Source organism: Drosophila yakuba, chromosome 3R, assembly GCF_016746365.2.
Source record: "Drosophila yakuba strain Tai18E2 chromosome 3R, Prin_Dyak_Tai18E2_2.1, whole genome shotgun sequence".
Classification (NCBI taxonomy): Eukaryota; Metazoa; Arthropoda; class Insecta; order Diptera; family Drosophilidae; genus Drosophila; species Drosophila yakuba.
In genome coordinates this window covers 4,456,405-4,472,886 of record NC_052530.2, presented here as the reverse complement: position 1 = coordinate 4,472,886, position 16,482 = coordinate 4,456,405, and the positions used below count along the sequence as shown (strand labels likewise).

Genomic DNA, 16,482 nt, shown 5'->3' with positions numbered 1-16,482 from the left:
ACACTATATTATTCTAATAATTAGGTCTTATTTATACAATAAGTTACTAATAGGCAATTTTATTTTATTTCATTTGCCCAAATAATCAACAATCAACCATAATCAAATAATCAATGCTAGTCTGCAGACTCAATTTCCGATTTTCGATTATTTCAGTTACCCAATTCCTCGGCCACAGCCTTCAACGATCTTGTATTCGACTGACTTTTGTGGGTCTTTTCTGTTTTTTTCTTGCCATTGCCGTTGCCTTTCTGCTACTGTTAAACGCAAAATTTATGAACAATTTTCAAAAGGAGTCACGCGTTAAATGTACGACACGAACTCACGCGACATTCCCAGGGGCGGAGGTTCGGGGGGCTTCCACCTGGAGAGGATCTGGAACGGGGCCGGAGGATGTGGTGGATGATTTCGTTAACGCATTTGGGCCTGAAAGCCAGAGAGCTCGGCTCGCAACCCGGTTAGCCTTTTGTATTGCGCCTTGTAATATATTTTATTAACAATAAAATGTTAAGTGCCACAAGCAAGGGCAGGGACGGATCGAGGGATCGGCGGATCGGCGTATCGGAGGATCCAGCGCGCCGGCTGGAGCTCCTCCAGTAAGTGTTCGGGTTTCAGGCCTTCATGCTGGGCCAATGCTACTGTGCTGCTGCTCAAAAGAAGAAAAAGGGAAAAAACCGTAGAGAAATAAGAAAAGAAGATAAACTGCGTGCGCACATATAATCGCGCCATGAATCAAAATCACACCAGTTGGCTATATATAGATATCCGGCTAGCTGCAACTGCAACTGCAACGTGCAACGTGCTGAGCTAACGAGGGCAAAGCTCGCAGGAGGACACGTCCACGACCACTGGAGTCCCCAGCGGTGTCACCACTCCAAGTGCCACCTGTGCGAACCTGGATCAGAGTGCCACACTTGCACCCGCAAATGGCAAAGGAGGAGCATTAGGATGGAGGGTAGAACATGGCAATACCCCTTTAGATGCGGAAACGTATCCACATCGAACTTGATTTGTGAAAGGCCTACTGAAATACCCTTTGTTTTAGGAATTTCACGTTTGGTGGACTAGATTTGATTGCTACTGAATGGACAATTCATTCCACAACTATGATACTTTTGTATAATATGTCTAATATATAATGCGATGCAGAGGAAAATATATTTAGCCTGTAGAGAAACTGGAAACACAAGGTTTCTGCTTCCGAACGTGCCGATTAGACAAACCAAATTAAACTAATAATCAGCTCAGCCATTTTAAAACAACAAGCCAAATCTGTTAGGTGATGCAATGCGAAATATATATTTCAAATAATTACAGATTTGAAGAAAATTATGATACCCTCAAGTATAGAATATGTTCTTCAAGCAAGAATGGATACCAAAGCCCGTTCTGAGTTTTTTCTTTCGGGATATGCAGAATGCCAAGAAATGCCGAATTTGGTGGCTCAGTGGTGTTGGTGGTGCAGAACATGTGTGGTGCGGCTGCCACCCACAATTGGTCAACAAATAGCGGTCACAATTAACCGTACGATGCAAATGCGTCCCGGGACATTGACAATGCCCATAAAGAGCCGATGCAGATGATGATGGCCAAGCCGATGATGCAGGGGGAGCTGGATCTGGATTCCAGACTCTATTCCCATTCCTGAACGCTGGCTCTCTGTCAGCATCATCAGTGGAGCATTTATCTTGCACCCGCTATTGAAATCCAAGGAGCAGGGAAACAGCGGCTGGCCCAATGGGTTTGGCCAACAGATTGGAGCCAACAGAGGCAACAGAAGCAACTGAAGCAACAGCAGGTGATCAGCGCTGCAATGGGGGACCACACAACATTTGCCATGTGCCTGGTCATTTATCTATTTCGGATTTATCATTGATTAATCGGCCGGCGGCAGTCGGTGGAGATGCCAGTGGCCAGGAGCCAGGAGCCAGTAGTCAGTAGTCAGTAGTCAGTAGTCAGTAGCCAGCAGTCAAAAGTCAGTCCAATCCAGTAACCAGTCGGACTACGGAGTCCTAATCGTCGGCATATTTGCATATGCCACTTTATGTAGCAAATGGTCTAGTCAATGATCGTTAAGCCGACTTCTGAGGTTATATACCCTATCGTTGGGTAATATGTACAAGTATTCTTCCATTTTATATCTACTTATTTCAGGTAAGCCAAGAGTTGTTTTCCTTAATATGCCAAGCATTATATAGAAACTTATTTATTGGCTCCCTAAACATTAACATTTTTAATTTACTGGAACATCTGTTTGTTTCTAGATTTTTTCGCAGACATCACTTAATCCCCTCTCATATTTATTCAAGCATTAGATTATTTTATAATATTTAATAACCGGAAACCGGCAGCTGTTAATACGATTATCGGAAAAACAATAAACCTGTTTATTCTTTTTAGATTATAAACAAGAAGATGCTTCAATGAGAGGGATCACTCACAAATATTAACAAATGTGAGCTATTGTTTACAGACCAGCTGAACTTTCGCAATGAAATTCTTTCAAGAGTATTTCCTGGTGCGGATGCCATATTCAGCTCATCCTACAATTGCATGTTTCGGAACCTCCCCGAATACATTTGTGTTTGTCATAGATCGCGGCTCAATTAGCACACCCGGAGACAGCGAGATGGAGTGGCATGCACCTGTGTCTCTGGTGTCTCTGCCACGGCGGGTCAGTCCCCTGGTTTCTTTTCATTTTGGCCACGTGTTAAATGGTCCGCTAATTGGCCACGGTTCCCAGCCGCTGGACACATTCGCCATGGCCTCCAGGGTTCATAATATCTTGGGCTGTCTCCCGGTTTTGACTTGTGACCAATCAGTTTTTGTGCTGCCTGTCAGCGGGTTTTTCTGCTTTGCTGACCCTGTTCCCGCGTAATCCTGTCAAGCTGTTAAATTAATTTCTGTGCCCCCAAGTGCAGGATGCCAGACGCACTTATACTACATACGAGTACCACGTCACAGCCACATGTACGAGTATTCATATATGTATGTGCATACGAGAAATGGCAATTGGGAGCTGCCCTGCCCCCAAGTGCTGCCATTTGTGGCGCCCATTCAATTTCGCTGTGTTTTCGTCGGCCGGTCCAGTTTTTCTAGCCGCCAGTGGTCGAACCACTGGCAAAGTGTTATAATCCATCATCGTAATCAACGCAAAAACTTGATAATTGTGCCTGCTTGAGCCCGGTTGCCTCACTCTCTGTTTCGGCCAAATAACTGTAACTAATGGAAATTGTAACACTTTGGCAATGTTTTTTTAAAAATGCAAAATTAACAGCCACTATCTTCCTGCCCCTCAGTCTCAGTCTTTATCTCCGGTATGAGCGCATTTATGACGCCTCGTGAGGCGTTCAAAAATGATTAGGATTAGGAACGACTTCCAAAGGCAGTTATTATACAAGGTACAAATGGATTTAGTCGGGTATATCGGATGGGTTATGTGTAGATACGTACATATATTTCAGCTGCTTTTCGATGGATTGGTTCATATCAACGTATAATTTATTACCCCTAAGAATGCTAAACAAACACATTTCTTTTTACGACTAGTATTTTTTTTAGATCAATGGTAATTCGTACAAATATTTAGATTTTAAAAAGTCATATATGCATACCTAAGACTTTTAATTATATTTGTATTTTAAAGAGGTACTCCTCAAGAACTATAAAACAAGTATGAAACGTTCCGTTTGCCTAAAAAAATAATTTTGCATTCTTTAGATAGATTCATTTTTATGAACTAAATATATTTTTATTTGAAAAATATTAAAAGTCAAAGAGCGGGTAATCCAAAGTCGACATGGAATTTACCCCGTGATTACCGACGGCCGTTGAGTGGAGTTGGCCACGCATTTAAGCCAAATTATCAAGCCATACAACGCCCGACTCTCCAATCGAGATATCCAGCTGGCCAGGCCGATCCATCAAGATATTGGCTTCGAGACACGTGACTGCAAATCGCGGAAAATTGGAGCTTGACAAACGCCTCGCGGTTTTCTGGCTGGCTGGCATTCTGGCCCCAAAACATTCTCACGCAACGAAGACCAAGCCTCTGTCTTTTGGCCATAAGTGAGACATTAAGCACAGTTTGCAGTCGGCTTGAACTTTGACCCAGGCCATATTTGAGCAATTTCTGGCGATAAGGAGAGGGGTGCAGGGGGCAGGGTACAGAGTATAGAGTATATGACCACGGCATCATTAGGAGTGGAAAACATTTGGCCAGGCACTTGATTAATTGCGTTTAGTGCAGAATTTGACTTTTTTGTTGCTCAAATTGCAAGGCTGTAGCGGACCAAAAGGCTGCCTAGGCTTTTAGCCAGAGTAATTACCATGCCAGCACAAAAGTTAAAAAAAAAACAAATAAATGCCACAATGGAGTGCGACTCAGTTTCAGTCATTCGGTTCTATTTCAAAATGCACTTAATATGGAATTTCAAGTTCAAACTTGGCCTATGCTTTTCGCATGCTAACCGCCGATAGCCAGCCAAGCATTTGGCCATTTAGTCAAGCGGCATAAAAATCCATTTGATCTGGCCGTTTTTTAGTCATGGCTTAGTTAGATGATGTCATCTGCCGGCTCAAATGGCCCCCGAGAGATCAAAGACTGTCAGATTGGCAAATCTTTTCACAAACTCTTTGTTGCCCGCTAATTTCTGCTTTAACTAATTGAATTATTTATGTGCGAGCTATGCAATGCACGACTGGAACACTGGGAATAACGTAAGTTTATGTGTAAAAATAAAGAGCTTTGAGAAGTAATAAAATATTTTAAATATTACAGAAAAGACAATTTCCGCTGTCCCCCAAAATTATTAAAAAAAAAATTGATGAAGATCTTTTATTGTTATTACCGAAGAATTCAATTACTTTGTCCTCAAATTGAGCTATGAATTTAGTTATTTCCTTTTTTGGTTAAAGGATTCCTGTTAATCTGATTTATGCAATTTATTTACTTCCCTCACAAATTTCGCGCAGTGCACCAACAAAGTGGCCTAACGATTTGCACACCATTTTTGGCTGTTATCCGGCGTGCGTCGTCTGCGTTTCACAGTCAATTTGCATATGTCGATTGTCGCTGGCAGAGTTTCGAGTCGCAAGTTGCAAGTTGCATGTTGCATGTTGCCTGCCATTTGGCTTCAAATGTGGCCTGGGCAGTGCTTTGCTGTGCTGCTGATCTGCGATGTTGGCCAGATCTGTGGCCAAATTATGTCGTTATTTGTGCCATTTTTGGCAAACGCCTCCACCTCTAACTCCACCACCGCCATCGCCACTGACGACGATCCAACGGCAATGATAAATTCCATGCACTTAGAGCTCTCCGGAGCTCTTCGGAGTCTGTCTGTCAAGGAGTATGTCAATTGGCTTGCTAATGGCTGCCAACGACTGGGTCGGCAGTAAAATCCTCTTAAAGTGTTGTAAACGATGCTTGGGAGACGGCTAACGAGCCCAGTCGGATTCAAAGCTGCAGAGATCTTGGCATTTATCATAAATTTCATGGCAGTCGCCTCATAACTGCATAGCCAGCAAATTTCCAAAAGGGAGGAGCACTGGGGGTTGGGGCTGGCGTTCGGCATCCATTGCCATGTCTCGAGGCAATAGGAAGCAGCAAAATGCAACAATTGAATAGATAATAACTCACGCCCCACCTACCCACCCACCCATCGATGCCAACCGGCAAAAGCAACATAATAACCGAAATACTAGCCGAAAGCCACTGACCGTTGACCACAAAAAGTCCCTATAAAAATGGGAAGAGTCTTGCTTAGCCAGCTACTTAAATGCTCTTTAGAATGCCTCGAATAGCTGGAGCAATGTTACTGTTTATATAGAAAGAGGTATGATTAAGTCGAGACATTTTCTAAGATTTCCTTTGAATGTTGTTCTTTTGTTTCCATTGATTGTTGCTGTGCAGGCCCTGTCAATTCATTCCTCATACCATATCTATAGTCCCTTTACTATAAATATACATATACATGGAATGTGCCCAAGGTCTCCTCGAAAGCGATGTACCCTCTTTGCAGCGCACAAGTAACAGCAACAACAAGGCCTGTTACTGTTTGGAGCTGGCGCTGTCATATTCAAATTGCTAATATGATTGGTGTTTACAGATTAGAAAACAAATATTTCACAAATATTACCACTAATAATTTTGCCATGTAAACATGGAGCGCAGGAGAGATCGGCGTCATTATCATCGTCGTGATGATCATGCCACATGATGAGGCCACATAAATGCAGCAAGTGTAGCGATAACCTTTTGACTCCGATCCCCAGATCCTCCTCCCCCAAAGTTTCGACTGGGTTTCGTTTTGTGCTAGTGCAAAACTGACAAATTGAATGAATAAAAGAGCAACAAGTGGTCTTGCGGCGGGCTGGTTAAACATTTTGAATGAAAATGCCGCGGTCGAGAGTCGGCCAGAGCATGTGGCATGTAGCACGTAGCATATAGCTAGCTGTGGCGGCCGAGGCGCAAAAACATAAATCGAAACACTTGCTGCGTGGCGAACACTGAGCGAAAATATCATTGTTGACTATGATCAGATTACACCAATAACATTAGCCTATTTATGCAAAGCCCATTAATATTTATTTAGAAACTTGCAGTACTTTGTGTGACAGGAATTCTTAATATAAAAACTATTTAAGATCTGAAAAAAAGTAAATACTTTTTTAATAGGGAACAACCTTGAATCACAAGTATAGAACTGTCTGACCCACCTCAACCGCTGTAAATTATAGTAAATTCTTAAAATATCGTACATACATAATTCTAACCATTTAGTATGGCCTATGTCGTATTGTCCGATTCCTAGATATTCCTCGTATATTCCCGAATTAAGGAGATTTTTTCTTAGTCTAGTCGCCTCCCTTTTGTTTCCTGCCTCGGTTTCAACCGCCCACCGATGGCTCAGCGGGCTGTGGTGTTTTTTGTTGCTTTGCCCATTTGGTGGCTTGGTGCTTTGGAGCTTTGGTGCCTTGGTAGGTGTTGCCTTGTGCCTCGAACTCGAGAAGGAGGAGGAGGAATAAAGCCAAAGCAACCCAGACGTTCAGAGCCTGGAAATGAAGTCGAAAATTGCAATTCCAAAATGTTTGCCCTCGGCTACGAAAATAACAAAATAACAAAAGTGGAGTGTGGAGTGTGCAGTGCATTGGAGTGGTCAGTCATGTGGCATCTAAGAGTACGAGTACGTACACATGTGGCATGGCTCCTCGGAATCGGAATAGAGCTGGAGCTCTTCCTGCCTCTTTTTTGATTTTGGCCTGCCTGGATTCGTTGCATGTTTTCTGCGGTGTGTGTCGTTTAATGCGTGGCCGCCTCGCAAGGCGCTTTATTAATTCACTCGACGGTTGTTAAATATTTTTGCCTCTCCGCAATACTCTCATTTAGTGGGCTATGGAGACTGCAGGGATTTGTTTTGCTATATTGAAACATTTAGGAACACTTCTATTCGAACTATACTTTGAAGATTAAGACTATGTTCACGTTACGCTTCACTTTACTTTATATATTTTGTTTACTGCGACTAGGAAGAGAATAAGTTTAGACAAGAAAATACAACTTTACATTTATTTTGAAAGACAATCAAAAAGCTCGAAATCCTTTTAAATCGTAGAGCATTTGTTAATCAACCTTTAATTGGGATTTCGAATGGCTGTCTCTTTTGTTGCGGGTGCGGGTAAGCAATGGTTGTAGTTCCTTTTGTTCGCTCGGTTGTGGCATAAATCGGCCCCAGGTGTCTGGACGAGCATTTCCCACGGATTAGTGCATAAATAAAGGAGGTCAGGGCAGCCCCAGAGTTAACTAGATATTTCAAATGTTGTGGCACAGGGGTCGTCCTTCCAGGCCATTAATTTCTTAACTTTTCAATATCTACCCTTTTAGATAGCCGCGTCTTTTCGCAATCAGAGCGAATTGCTTTATTAGCCCATGTCGAACGGAATAACAGCTTAATTCGCACTAACAGTCAGCCCAAGGTGGTCCTTCTGGCATTTCCTTAAGCTCATTAACACCCCCTGAAAAATATATAAAAACCAACTTTGGCTGAAAGCCACACGCAGCGGTTCTCACGCTGCGAAACAAAAGCGAGAGGCTCGACTTCAATTTAAGATTAGCAACAGTTAACACACAAAGGAACTGGCGGAAAGGCACCGGGATCTCATGATATTAATGCCCTTAATAACAGCGGTCATCCTGCGCAAGGACCACGGACCACACCAAAAGCCAGCTGATAAGATGGCCAAGTGAGCGGTCTGCGTGCTGGCCAAGATCCCTTCATCGATAATCGCGCACTAAGCGTGCGTAAGTCACGTCACACACAGCCGAAATCGGAGGGGCCACCAAGGGGTTAAGGGACCAGTCTCGCTGTCCCACCGTCCCACTGTCCCACTGTCCCGGGATGAAGATCATCCGAAGATGCCGGGATGATCGGGAAGACCTTGCCCTGGGTGCGATCGCGATAAGCGCGACTTTTGCCTCGGTACGTGCTAGGCCCCTGGGCTGCGATCATTTTAATTATACCCCATATCGGCCCGACCGGCCACGCCCATCGGCTCCATATAGCCCCCTTGATCCGCCCCTTTCCCCTCCCCTTTCGGCGCTGGGGTCAAGCAACGCAAATTGCAGGCTGGGTCAATGTTTGTTTTAGCCAACCATAAATACTTAATTTGGGCAACGGTTTCGAGCTGACGAAAGCCTCGCAAAAGAAGGAAATAAAAGGGTTGGGTGCCCTTGCAGACCGAATCGAAAATACTCTCAGATGATATTCATAAGTTTTTCTAAGACTGGTAGTCTTTCATAGTTACATTGCTTATGGAACTGAAAGGCCAGCTAGCAATTATTTCCTCTGACTTGATCTCAACTATAGATATTCGAGGAGAATTAGCTTTCCGTAGTCCCACTTAGTCTTTAGGGAACCCCGGTAGAAATATAAAATACATCGAATTTATTAATTTGCAGCTCATTAAAAAATATAGACGAAAGGGGCGCATACAGGGCACAGTCAGTTGAGTGACCCTTCCTCCGGATCGGAATCTCGTCGCGAGGTGGGAGCCGACGCATCCACCTCCAGATAATCGTGCACCAGCTGGCAGATGTTCTCGGAGGCCTCGTTGAAGTTGCCCTCCTCGAGTCCTTCGCCTACATAGTGGTAGACGAAGGCCCGCCGCTGGTAAAGCTTGTCGAACTTGTTGACCAGGCGGCACCAGGCGATCCGGATGTTCGTGTTGTTCGAGATGGCCACGCAGGCGCGATTGGTGGGCGCCAGATCGCCGCCAGGAACATAATACGGCGGCACGGGGCTCACGCCGATCTTAAAGCCCGTGGGCGACCAGTCGACGAATCTGAAAGACCTGCTCCGCTTGATGTTTTCCAGCGCCATATTGATCTCATTGGGGGCGATGTCACCGCGGTAGAGCAGCACACTGGCCATGTACTTGCCATGCGAGGGATTGCACCTGACCATTTGGTTGCTCATCTGGAAGCACTGACCCGTGAGCTGGGCCGTCGACATGTTGACGAACTGCGAGTGCGAAATGGGAACCAGTGGTGCGTAGTTGATCAGCGGATAGTGGATTCGCGGATATGGCACCAGGTTCGTCTGCAGCTCCTGGAAACTCACGGTCGATCCGCCGCCAAATCGCTGCGAGGCTGTAAAGCTGGACACCACTTGTGCGATGATTCTATTCAGGTTTGTATATGTGGGAGCAGGGACATTTAGTGTATTGGCACATATGTCGTACAGGGCTTCGTTGTCCACAATGAACGATACATCGGCGCAGTCCATGGAGAAGTGGGCAGCCAGCAGTGCGTTGTAGGGCTCCACAATAACCGGAGAGATTCTATAAACAAACAAAAGTTCAGGTATAACAATAAGAGCTTGTGAGAAAAATTTCTCAACCTACGAAGGAGAGGGATACACGAGGAACTCCACAACTGTCATCTTCTTGCCAAAGTCCTCAACTAGGCTCTCCATGATGCGAGTGCCTAGCCCGGAACCAGAACCTCCGCCGATTGCTCGAAAGACTAGGAATCCCCTGAGATTTCTGCAGCGATCTGCCACGCGACGAATGGCATTCATTGCGCGATCCAACAGCTCGCTGGCCATCAGGTTGTAGCCCCTGGCGAAGTTACTGCCACTGTCATCCTTGCCCGTGATCAAAGTATCCGGATGAAAGAGGTTGCGGTAGGAGCCGGTACGGATTTCATCTGAAAAGGGAGATTAAAATTACACATCACACATCCTAGTGTTTTGGTGGAAACATACCTATAACTGTGGGCTCCGTGTCGACCATAACAAGTCGAGGCTGCACGCACGGCTGATGGCCGGTGAACTCAAAGAACGTGAGGAATGAGTCGTCCACGGGCGACTGGGTTACTCTTCCATTGGCCAGAATGCCGTGCTCCAGGCAGAAGAGCTCCCAACAAGCGTTGGCTATCTGCACACCGGCCTGGCCAATGTGGATCTGGATGATCTCTCCCTTTCCGGACATGTGTCATATCTTAGTTTAAACCATTAATTTCCCTTCTGTGGAGAAGCCGTTTTTCAAAATGTACTAACACCAAATCCTTGACAATCTGAACTAGGAAAACTAGCCGCACAGCTGTGTAAGTACATAACATTGATTTATTGTCCGCGCGCGGATTAATCAGTTTTCGAAGCGTTGGATACGTGTAGATACAATTTATTAGATATACAGATATATTCTTATAATTAGTTAGGTAATTCCGTGCTCGAGTACGTTGCCGTTGTAAATTGGAATGTGTATGAAGTCAGATTTGTATTGTGGTCACCTAGTCCTACAAAAAATTCCTTCTGTATCTGTATAAAGATACGTATCTCTGTGTATAATACAATTGCAGTCGCGAGGTCAAGCTACGTAAATAATTTACAAAATATTAATAAAATAAAACGAATACTTTTGGTTTTGGGTATTGCAAGGACTAGAGAGTTTACAAATTTATACACCTGTTGTCTAAATGAGAACAGAACAGTGCATTTTACAACTATTAGTTAGTATAAGAGACAAATCAACAAACTGCCTTTAAATATGTGTCCAAAGTAAAGTTTTAGCGTAGACCATTTTTAAATGTTTTTTTTTTTGACTAGAGGAAAAATGGAGCAAGGGATTTACCAATATTTGATTAGCATATTATTTGTTAGACCCAAGTAAAATGTGGGAATAATATGTCTTACACTGAAAGTTCATCTTTTAAAACTCAGTGTAAAATGCAGTTAAATATATATAAAATGTCTTTAAACTTGTTACTTAATAAATTAAATAAATAAAGTATTAAAAAGACATTAATGCTTGGCTTACTCTAAAGCAGTAGCACATAAAAGCTTTGAATTGGAATAAAATGCGTTCCTAAAGTCCTAAAATGCACCGTCCTCTTAATCTTCTTGTTAACGCTTTGTTCTCGTGCTGCTAATTTGTTTAAGGCTTTTGAGTGGACTATCTAAAGAAGCGACTGTTCCAATAGAATACGTTCAAATCCAGGTGGTGGTCCGTGCGAAAAGTTGTCTAAGATGATGTCCAGAATGGCGCCATTGCCCACTGAAAATAGTAATTAGGGTCAAGTGCCTCTTAAGAGTATGGATACTTACCATAAATTACGGGAAATAGAGCTGCTCCTCGTACATTTCGAAAGGGAACCTCCAGATTCTTCCCATTAAAGTAGAAATTCAGCTCCACATGGTCGAAGGCGACGCCCACAATGTCTCCTTCGTCGGGAAAATCTCGCTGTGGCGATGCTATCAACAAATCACCGATTTCAGCATCGGATTGGGCCACCCCAGTGGTCATCAGCAGGTCTTCCTGTTGCAAATCCTCGATGGCGATGAGCCCAGCAGCCTTGGCAGCGCCTGTGTTCAGGATTCCATTGGTCGTTCTCGCTGGCTGAGTGGTGCAAGCGGCCTCCACCACAGGTCGAAACTCCTCGCGATCATTGTGGCGTGTGGCGTTATCGGAGCACAAGCACCAGGACTCCCGATCCCCACCGCCGCTCTTGCGACTGAGATCCGTTTGCCGCGTCGCCAAGCCCACCGACCAACTGCCTCCGTGCTGGATCTTCACCTCGAAGTAGGACTTCGACTGGACCAAGGGCGCCGTGGCCAGGACGCCGCCAGTGCCCGTCACGCGCAGCTGGTGCGACAGCAGGATTACGTCAGGTCCTGCAAGTGGACGATGTGTTATCTTTGGGATATAAGCTTATTGAATAGGAATGGAAGCCCTCTTCTGTAGCGCTACAATATCACTATCTGATCACGTATTTGATTTCTACGATAAAACGTGGAATGCGAATATTTTTATGGGCATCACTTGTTATCGAAACTGATTCTCTTGTGGTAACTTATAAGAGCTTTTTCGGAGTCGCTTAAGTTGACCATTATTACAGTTGAATTAATGAATCCTTCCTTGAAATGCAATGTAATTTTACCCATATGCGCTGCATCCAGGTGAACATCGGGCTCCCGGAGGCGACTGGTTGCCGTGGGTTTCCTTATGTGTCCTCCATTGAGACAGGTGCGTAGGCAGCAGAACATCCCCAAGCCAATTATGTTTTTCCAACTCTGTTCGTATTATTTACTTTATGTGGATTTCGCCAATAATTTTCGCTTCTTCGCTTGGTTTTGTTTTTGTAACAGATGTTCTCTTTACAGAGGATGGTCACACTGACTGAATTTTCTGGTATTTGTCAACAATAGGATAAAAAGCTGATAGATAGGTGGCGGTAATAATAAATGTATGTAATCAAAAGCACTTAAAACATTTACACATTATTTATAAATTTTTTATTAATTGCTTTTCGGCTAAATAGAGACTGGCAACAGCTACAAAAATATTAAGTAAGAACTAGCGCCACCTGGTTTTAAGTGAGGTGAATGCCGGACGTTGTAGTACCAAAAATGAACGAGAACATTAGATTGCCAAAAAATGGCGCTAGCAAGCGTCCGGAAAGAAGCAGGAAGAGGAAGAAACAGGAAAAGTTGCCCTACTTTAATATAAAAATTAAATTACTTTAAATTATTTGCAAAAAAGGTTAACAACCTTATTTTTCTAATTTATTTTCGGGTTATTTGTGTGTAATTAAGGACTGCTACTTAATGTATAAATTCGTATCCCACTTAAGCCTTTGTCAACCAAACTGAAGACCTCCGCGGCTATATCTTCTATTACTGAGTCTGCTCACAGTGTAATACCCTAAACTAATTTGAAAAAATGTATTAAAAGGAGTGCCAAAAATATTTTGTATTTTATTTTTAACGGAACATTACAAATTGTCTTTGTTAATCCAGCTCCTATTCCTGCTCGGCGCACTTGTCGTAGTTGGCGACCAGCTGGCGGTACAGATTGGAGACCCTGGAGCTCTTGTGGCACACGGTTCCACCACCTCGTTGCAACTGACCCTGTTGCCGGTTGATGTCGCCCACACAAATCCAATCGCCGCCGCCAACTCGCCAGTGGTAGATAAGAATGCCCGTGGGGCGAGAAACAGCCCACTTGGAGTGGTCCTGGGTGGTCCTGAAGTCCACCGATAGCTGCAGATTGGAAATGGACTCCACGTTGAGGACCTTGTCGGACTTGTCGCAGCTATTCGGTAGATTGCCGGCGCCATCGCGCCACGCCTCCACGAAGAGACTGACATCCAGAGTGGGGGCCACCACATCGGCGTACAGCTCCACATTGGCACGTCCACTCTTTCCGAACAACCGGAACTTCTTGCCGCCTAAGCTCCGCAGCTCTACGTCCTTCTGGAACGGCGATTCCGTGCGCCACTGACCATGCAGAGCTCTTTCCAGGCTCGGGAACATTTCATCGGAGCGACTAACGAGCGGGTTTCGTTGGTAGTAGAAGTGCGGCTCATTGTACACCAGGATCTCACCCACCTTCTCCAGATCCTCGGCCTTCAGCGTGATGCAGAGCATGCTCTGTGCGTACTGCTCGCCGGAAGTGGGGTAGGTGTAGTCCGGAACCGTGGGATACTTGGGCACCGAGTGGACAATCCAAATAGCCGTCTCCCCGTCACTGGCCACCACCCCTTTGGCGTGACCTCCACTGCTGAACACAGTGCCATTCGGCTGCTGATCGTTGTAGGCGGCCAGCAGCGTGTGGCTGGAATCGGCGTTTAAGGGGTTGAGGGTCTGGGCTGGCAGCGATAGAGGGTCACTTATGAATTTTCCCGACATCTGCCAGGTGTCGTAGCTCTGGCTGGTCACGAACAGGTACTTCAAGCCAGTGGTGTCCTTGCCCAGATCGTTGTGCTGGTAGTGCTTGGGCAACTTGTAAAGGTGCCACCTAAAAATGAGAAGAATTACGTATTTTAAAAATGTATCACAAAAATTAGAAACAGTTGAAAACATTGTTTAAAAAGCAATAGAAAGACGTATCAAGAAACTTTTAAATTTTAAAGTTTATTTACTAGTTTTGAACTAATTTTCAACAAGAGGGAACGCTATAGTCGAGTTCCCCGACTATCTGATACCCGTTACTCATCTAGTGTAAGGGAGATGGAGAGTCTTAAACACAGTTTTTGGCGGTTTGTAGGCGTTATAGTGGGCGTGGCAGAAAGTTTTTTGGCAAATCGATAGAAATTTACAAGATTAATACAAAAATGAAAAAATATCAAAACATTTTTCAAAAGTGTGGGCGTAGCAACTTTGGGCGGTTTGTGGGCGGTAAAGTGGGCGTGGCAAAAAGTTTTTTGGCAAATCGATAGCAATTTACAAGACCAATACAAAAATGAAAAAATATCAAAACATTTTTCAAAAGTGTGGGCGTGGCAGCTTTGGGCGGTTTGTGGGCGTTAGAGTGGGCGTGGTAACATGAATCGATAAACTTGCGCTGCGTCTATGTCCCTGGAGTCTGTATACTTAATCTCAACTTTCTAGCTTTTGTAGTTTCTGAGATCTCGACGTTCATACGGACAGACGGACAGACAGACGGACGGACAGACGGACATGGCCAGATCGACTCGGCTACTGATCCTGATCAAGAATATATATACTTTATATGGTCGGAAACGCTTCCTTTTGCTTGTTACATACTTTTCAACGAATCTAGTATACCCTTTTACTCTACGAGTAACGGGTATAAAAACTCATACTAAAGTGTACCTATTCCAGTTACCGTAATTTACTATTCAAAAACTACATAATGCTTTCCTTTGGTAAACAAAAAAATAGTAATTACTTTTTAATTTGTTTTCTCCGTTGAAACTGAACTCATTATATTAAATTTGTTGTTCCCTTTTCGTTTAGAATAATCTCATTATAACACTGTATATAAATAATTTAAATATGTTGTGTTTGCAAATTGTTAATGATATGCAAACAGCGACTTCAAAGGAATGGGACAAACAAAGGCAATAGTTTTAAGAAACTTGCTAATTAGCAAACATATTTAGTAATGCAAATACCTTACTTAAGAACTTTATTTATTTTTGTTCAATCTTTCAACCGGTTACTCACCAATCTACATCGTTTCCCACTTCATCCTTACAGGAAACCTTAGATTTGGCTTCGGTTTGGCAGAGAAGCCAAACGATCAGTAAAACGAAACACAGAGATCGCATTGTACAACCTTCAAGTTGCTCGGCTGAAAAACCACTAAATGAGGGACAACGAAGCTAATCGAATAAACGTCTGTGCTCATATAGGGTGTCTCAAATGCAGGGAGAAATCTTTCTCAATTTTTTCGGATTTCTTCCCCAGGTAGGAAGGTTGAATCTTATGGAAGCTGAGGTCCTTGCTGTTTGCCTAATTTATCTAGCAGTTGGATTTGTAAATAGTGCGTGCGTGGGTTTTTACCCAACTTATCGCCAAGTTGTCTGCTATCTGAGGGGTCAGCCACTTATTGCCACAGATCAGTCGAGCAGAGAGTTTGCTGATAAGCCAAGCATCTCAAAATGCTTTAACGAATATATTATACCCTAATAATTAAGTAATTCACAGTGATATTTTCCTATCTCAATCCCATTATAAATACCTACCTGTGCGAGTCACCCCATCCATCTGGCGGCAAAAGAATTCCAGTTCTTTACAATTACACAAAACAATTGTTAAAGTTTTTATTTATTATTCGTATTATATTATAATAATTTGTCGCCTGCTGAAAACTGCGATTTGTTGCTCCGCTACCCTTTGCATAGCAGGGCATATCGTTTGTGCTTTTCTCCTCGATCGTGATCGCATGAAAATATTATCGTTATCAAATTGTATAATTTGTCTTGCGGGCGAGCCCATCTGCTATTATTGAATTATACTGGAAATAATCTGCTTGGTAATTTAATTGAATTCAACTTCGTTAGTTCTTATCGCTGGTGGCTGTCTGTGAAAAATTGCTTCATCTTTCATTCTGTTTCGGATTTCCTCTGATCTGATTTGATCTGTCGGTTCTATTCTGTTCAATTCTGTGTTCTGTTCTTTTCTTGTTAATCGAGATTCACTGCCAATCGGTTGGTATTGCCATTTGGATTTACATTTA

General features: G+C 43.7%; 3 protein-coding genes across 4 annotated transcripts; all 3 read right to left on the bottom strand.

The window, feature by feature from the left end:
• Positions 1–8,878: 8,878 nt before the first annotated feature.
• LOC6535498 (tubulin alpha chain) lies at positions 8,879–10,488 on the bottom strand. Of its 2 annotated transcripts, XM_002096093.4 has the most exons (3): positions 10,263–10,488; positions 9,901–10,204; positions 8,879–9,837 (listed from the first exon to the last, which is right to left on the bottom strand). In XM_002096093.4, exons 1-3 carry the CDS (start codon positions 10,486–10,488, stop codon positions 9,000–9,002), a joined length of 1,368 nt encoding a protein of 455 aa, XP_002096129.2. In that variant the 3' UTR covers positions 8,879–8,999. The 2 variants fall into 2 exon arrangements, with proteins under 2 accessions (XP_002096129.2, XP_039231646.1); XM_039375712.2 differs by lacking the exon at positions 10,263–10,488 and having other exon boundaries at positions 9,897–10,037.
• Positions 10,489–10,600: 112 nt separating this feature from the next.
• Positions 10,601–12,658, bottom strand: LOC6535497 (SPRY domain-containing protein 7). Its single transcript, XM_002096092.4, has 3 exons — positions 12,437–12,658; positions 11,604–12,170; positions 10,601–11,553 (listed from the first exon to the last, which is right to left on the bottom strand). The coding sequence occupies exons 1-3, from the start codon at positions 12,540–12,542 to the stop codon at positions 11,456–11,458; spliced, it is 771 nt and encodes a 256-aa protein (XP_002096128.1). The 5' UTR covers positions 12,543–12,658; the 3' UTR covers positions 10,601–11,455.
• A 575-nt stretch (positions 12,659–13,233) lies between these two features.
• LOC6535496 (plancitoxin-1) lies at positions 13,234–15,623 on the bottom strand. Its single transcript, XM_002096091.4, has 2 exons — positions 15,468–15,623; positions 13,234–14,295 (listed from the first exon to the last, which is right to left on the bottom strand). Exons 1-2 carry the CDS (start codon positions 15,569–15,571, stop codon positions 13,299–13,301), a joined length of 1,101 nt encoding a protein of 366 aa, XP_002096127.2. The 5' UTR covers positions 15,572–15,623; the 3' UTR covers positions 13,234–13,298.
• Between the last annotated feature and the right edge of the window lie 859 nt (positions 15,624–16,482).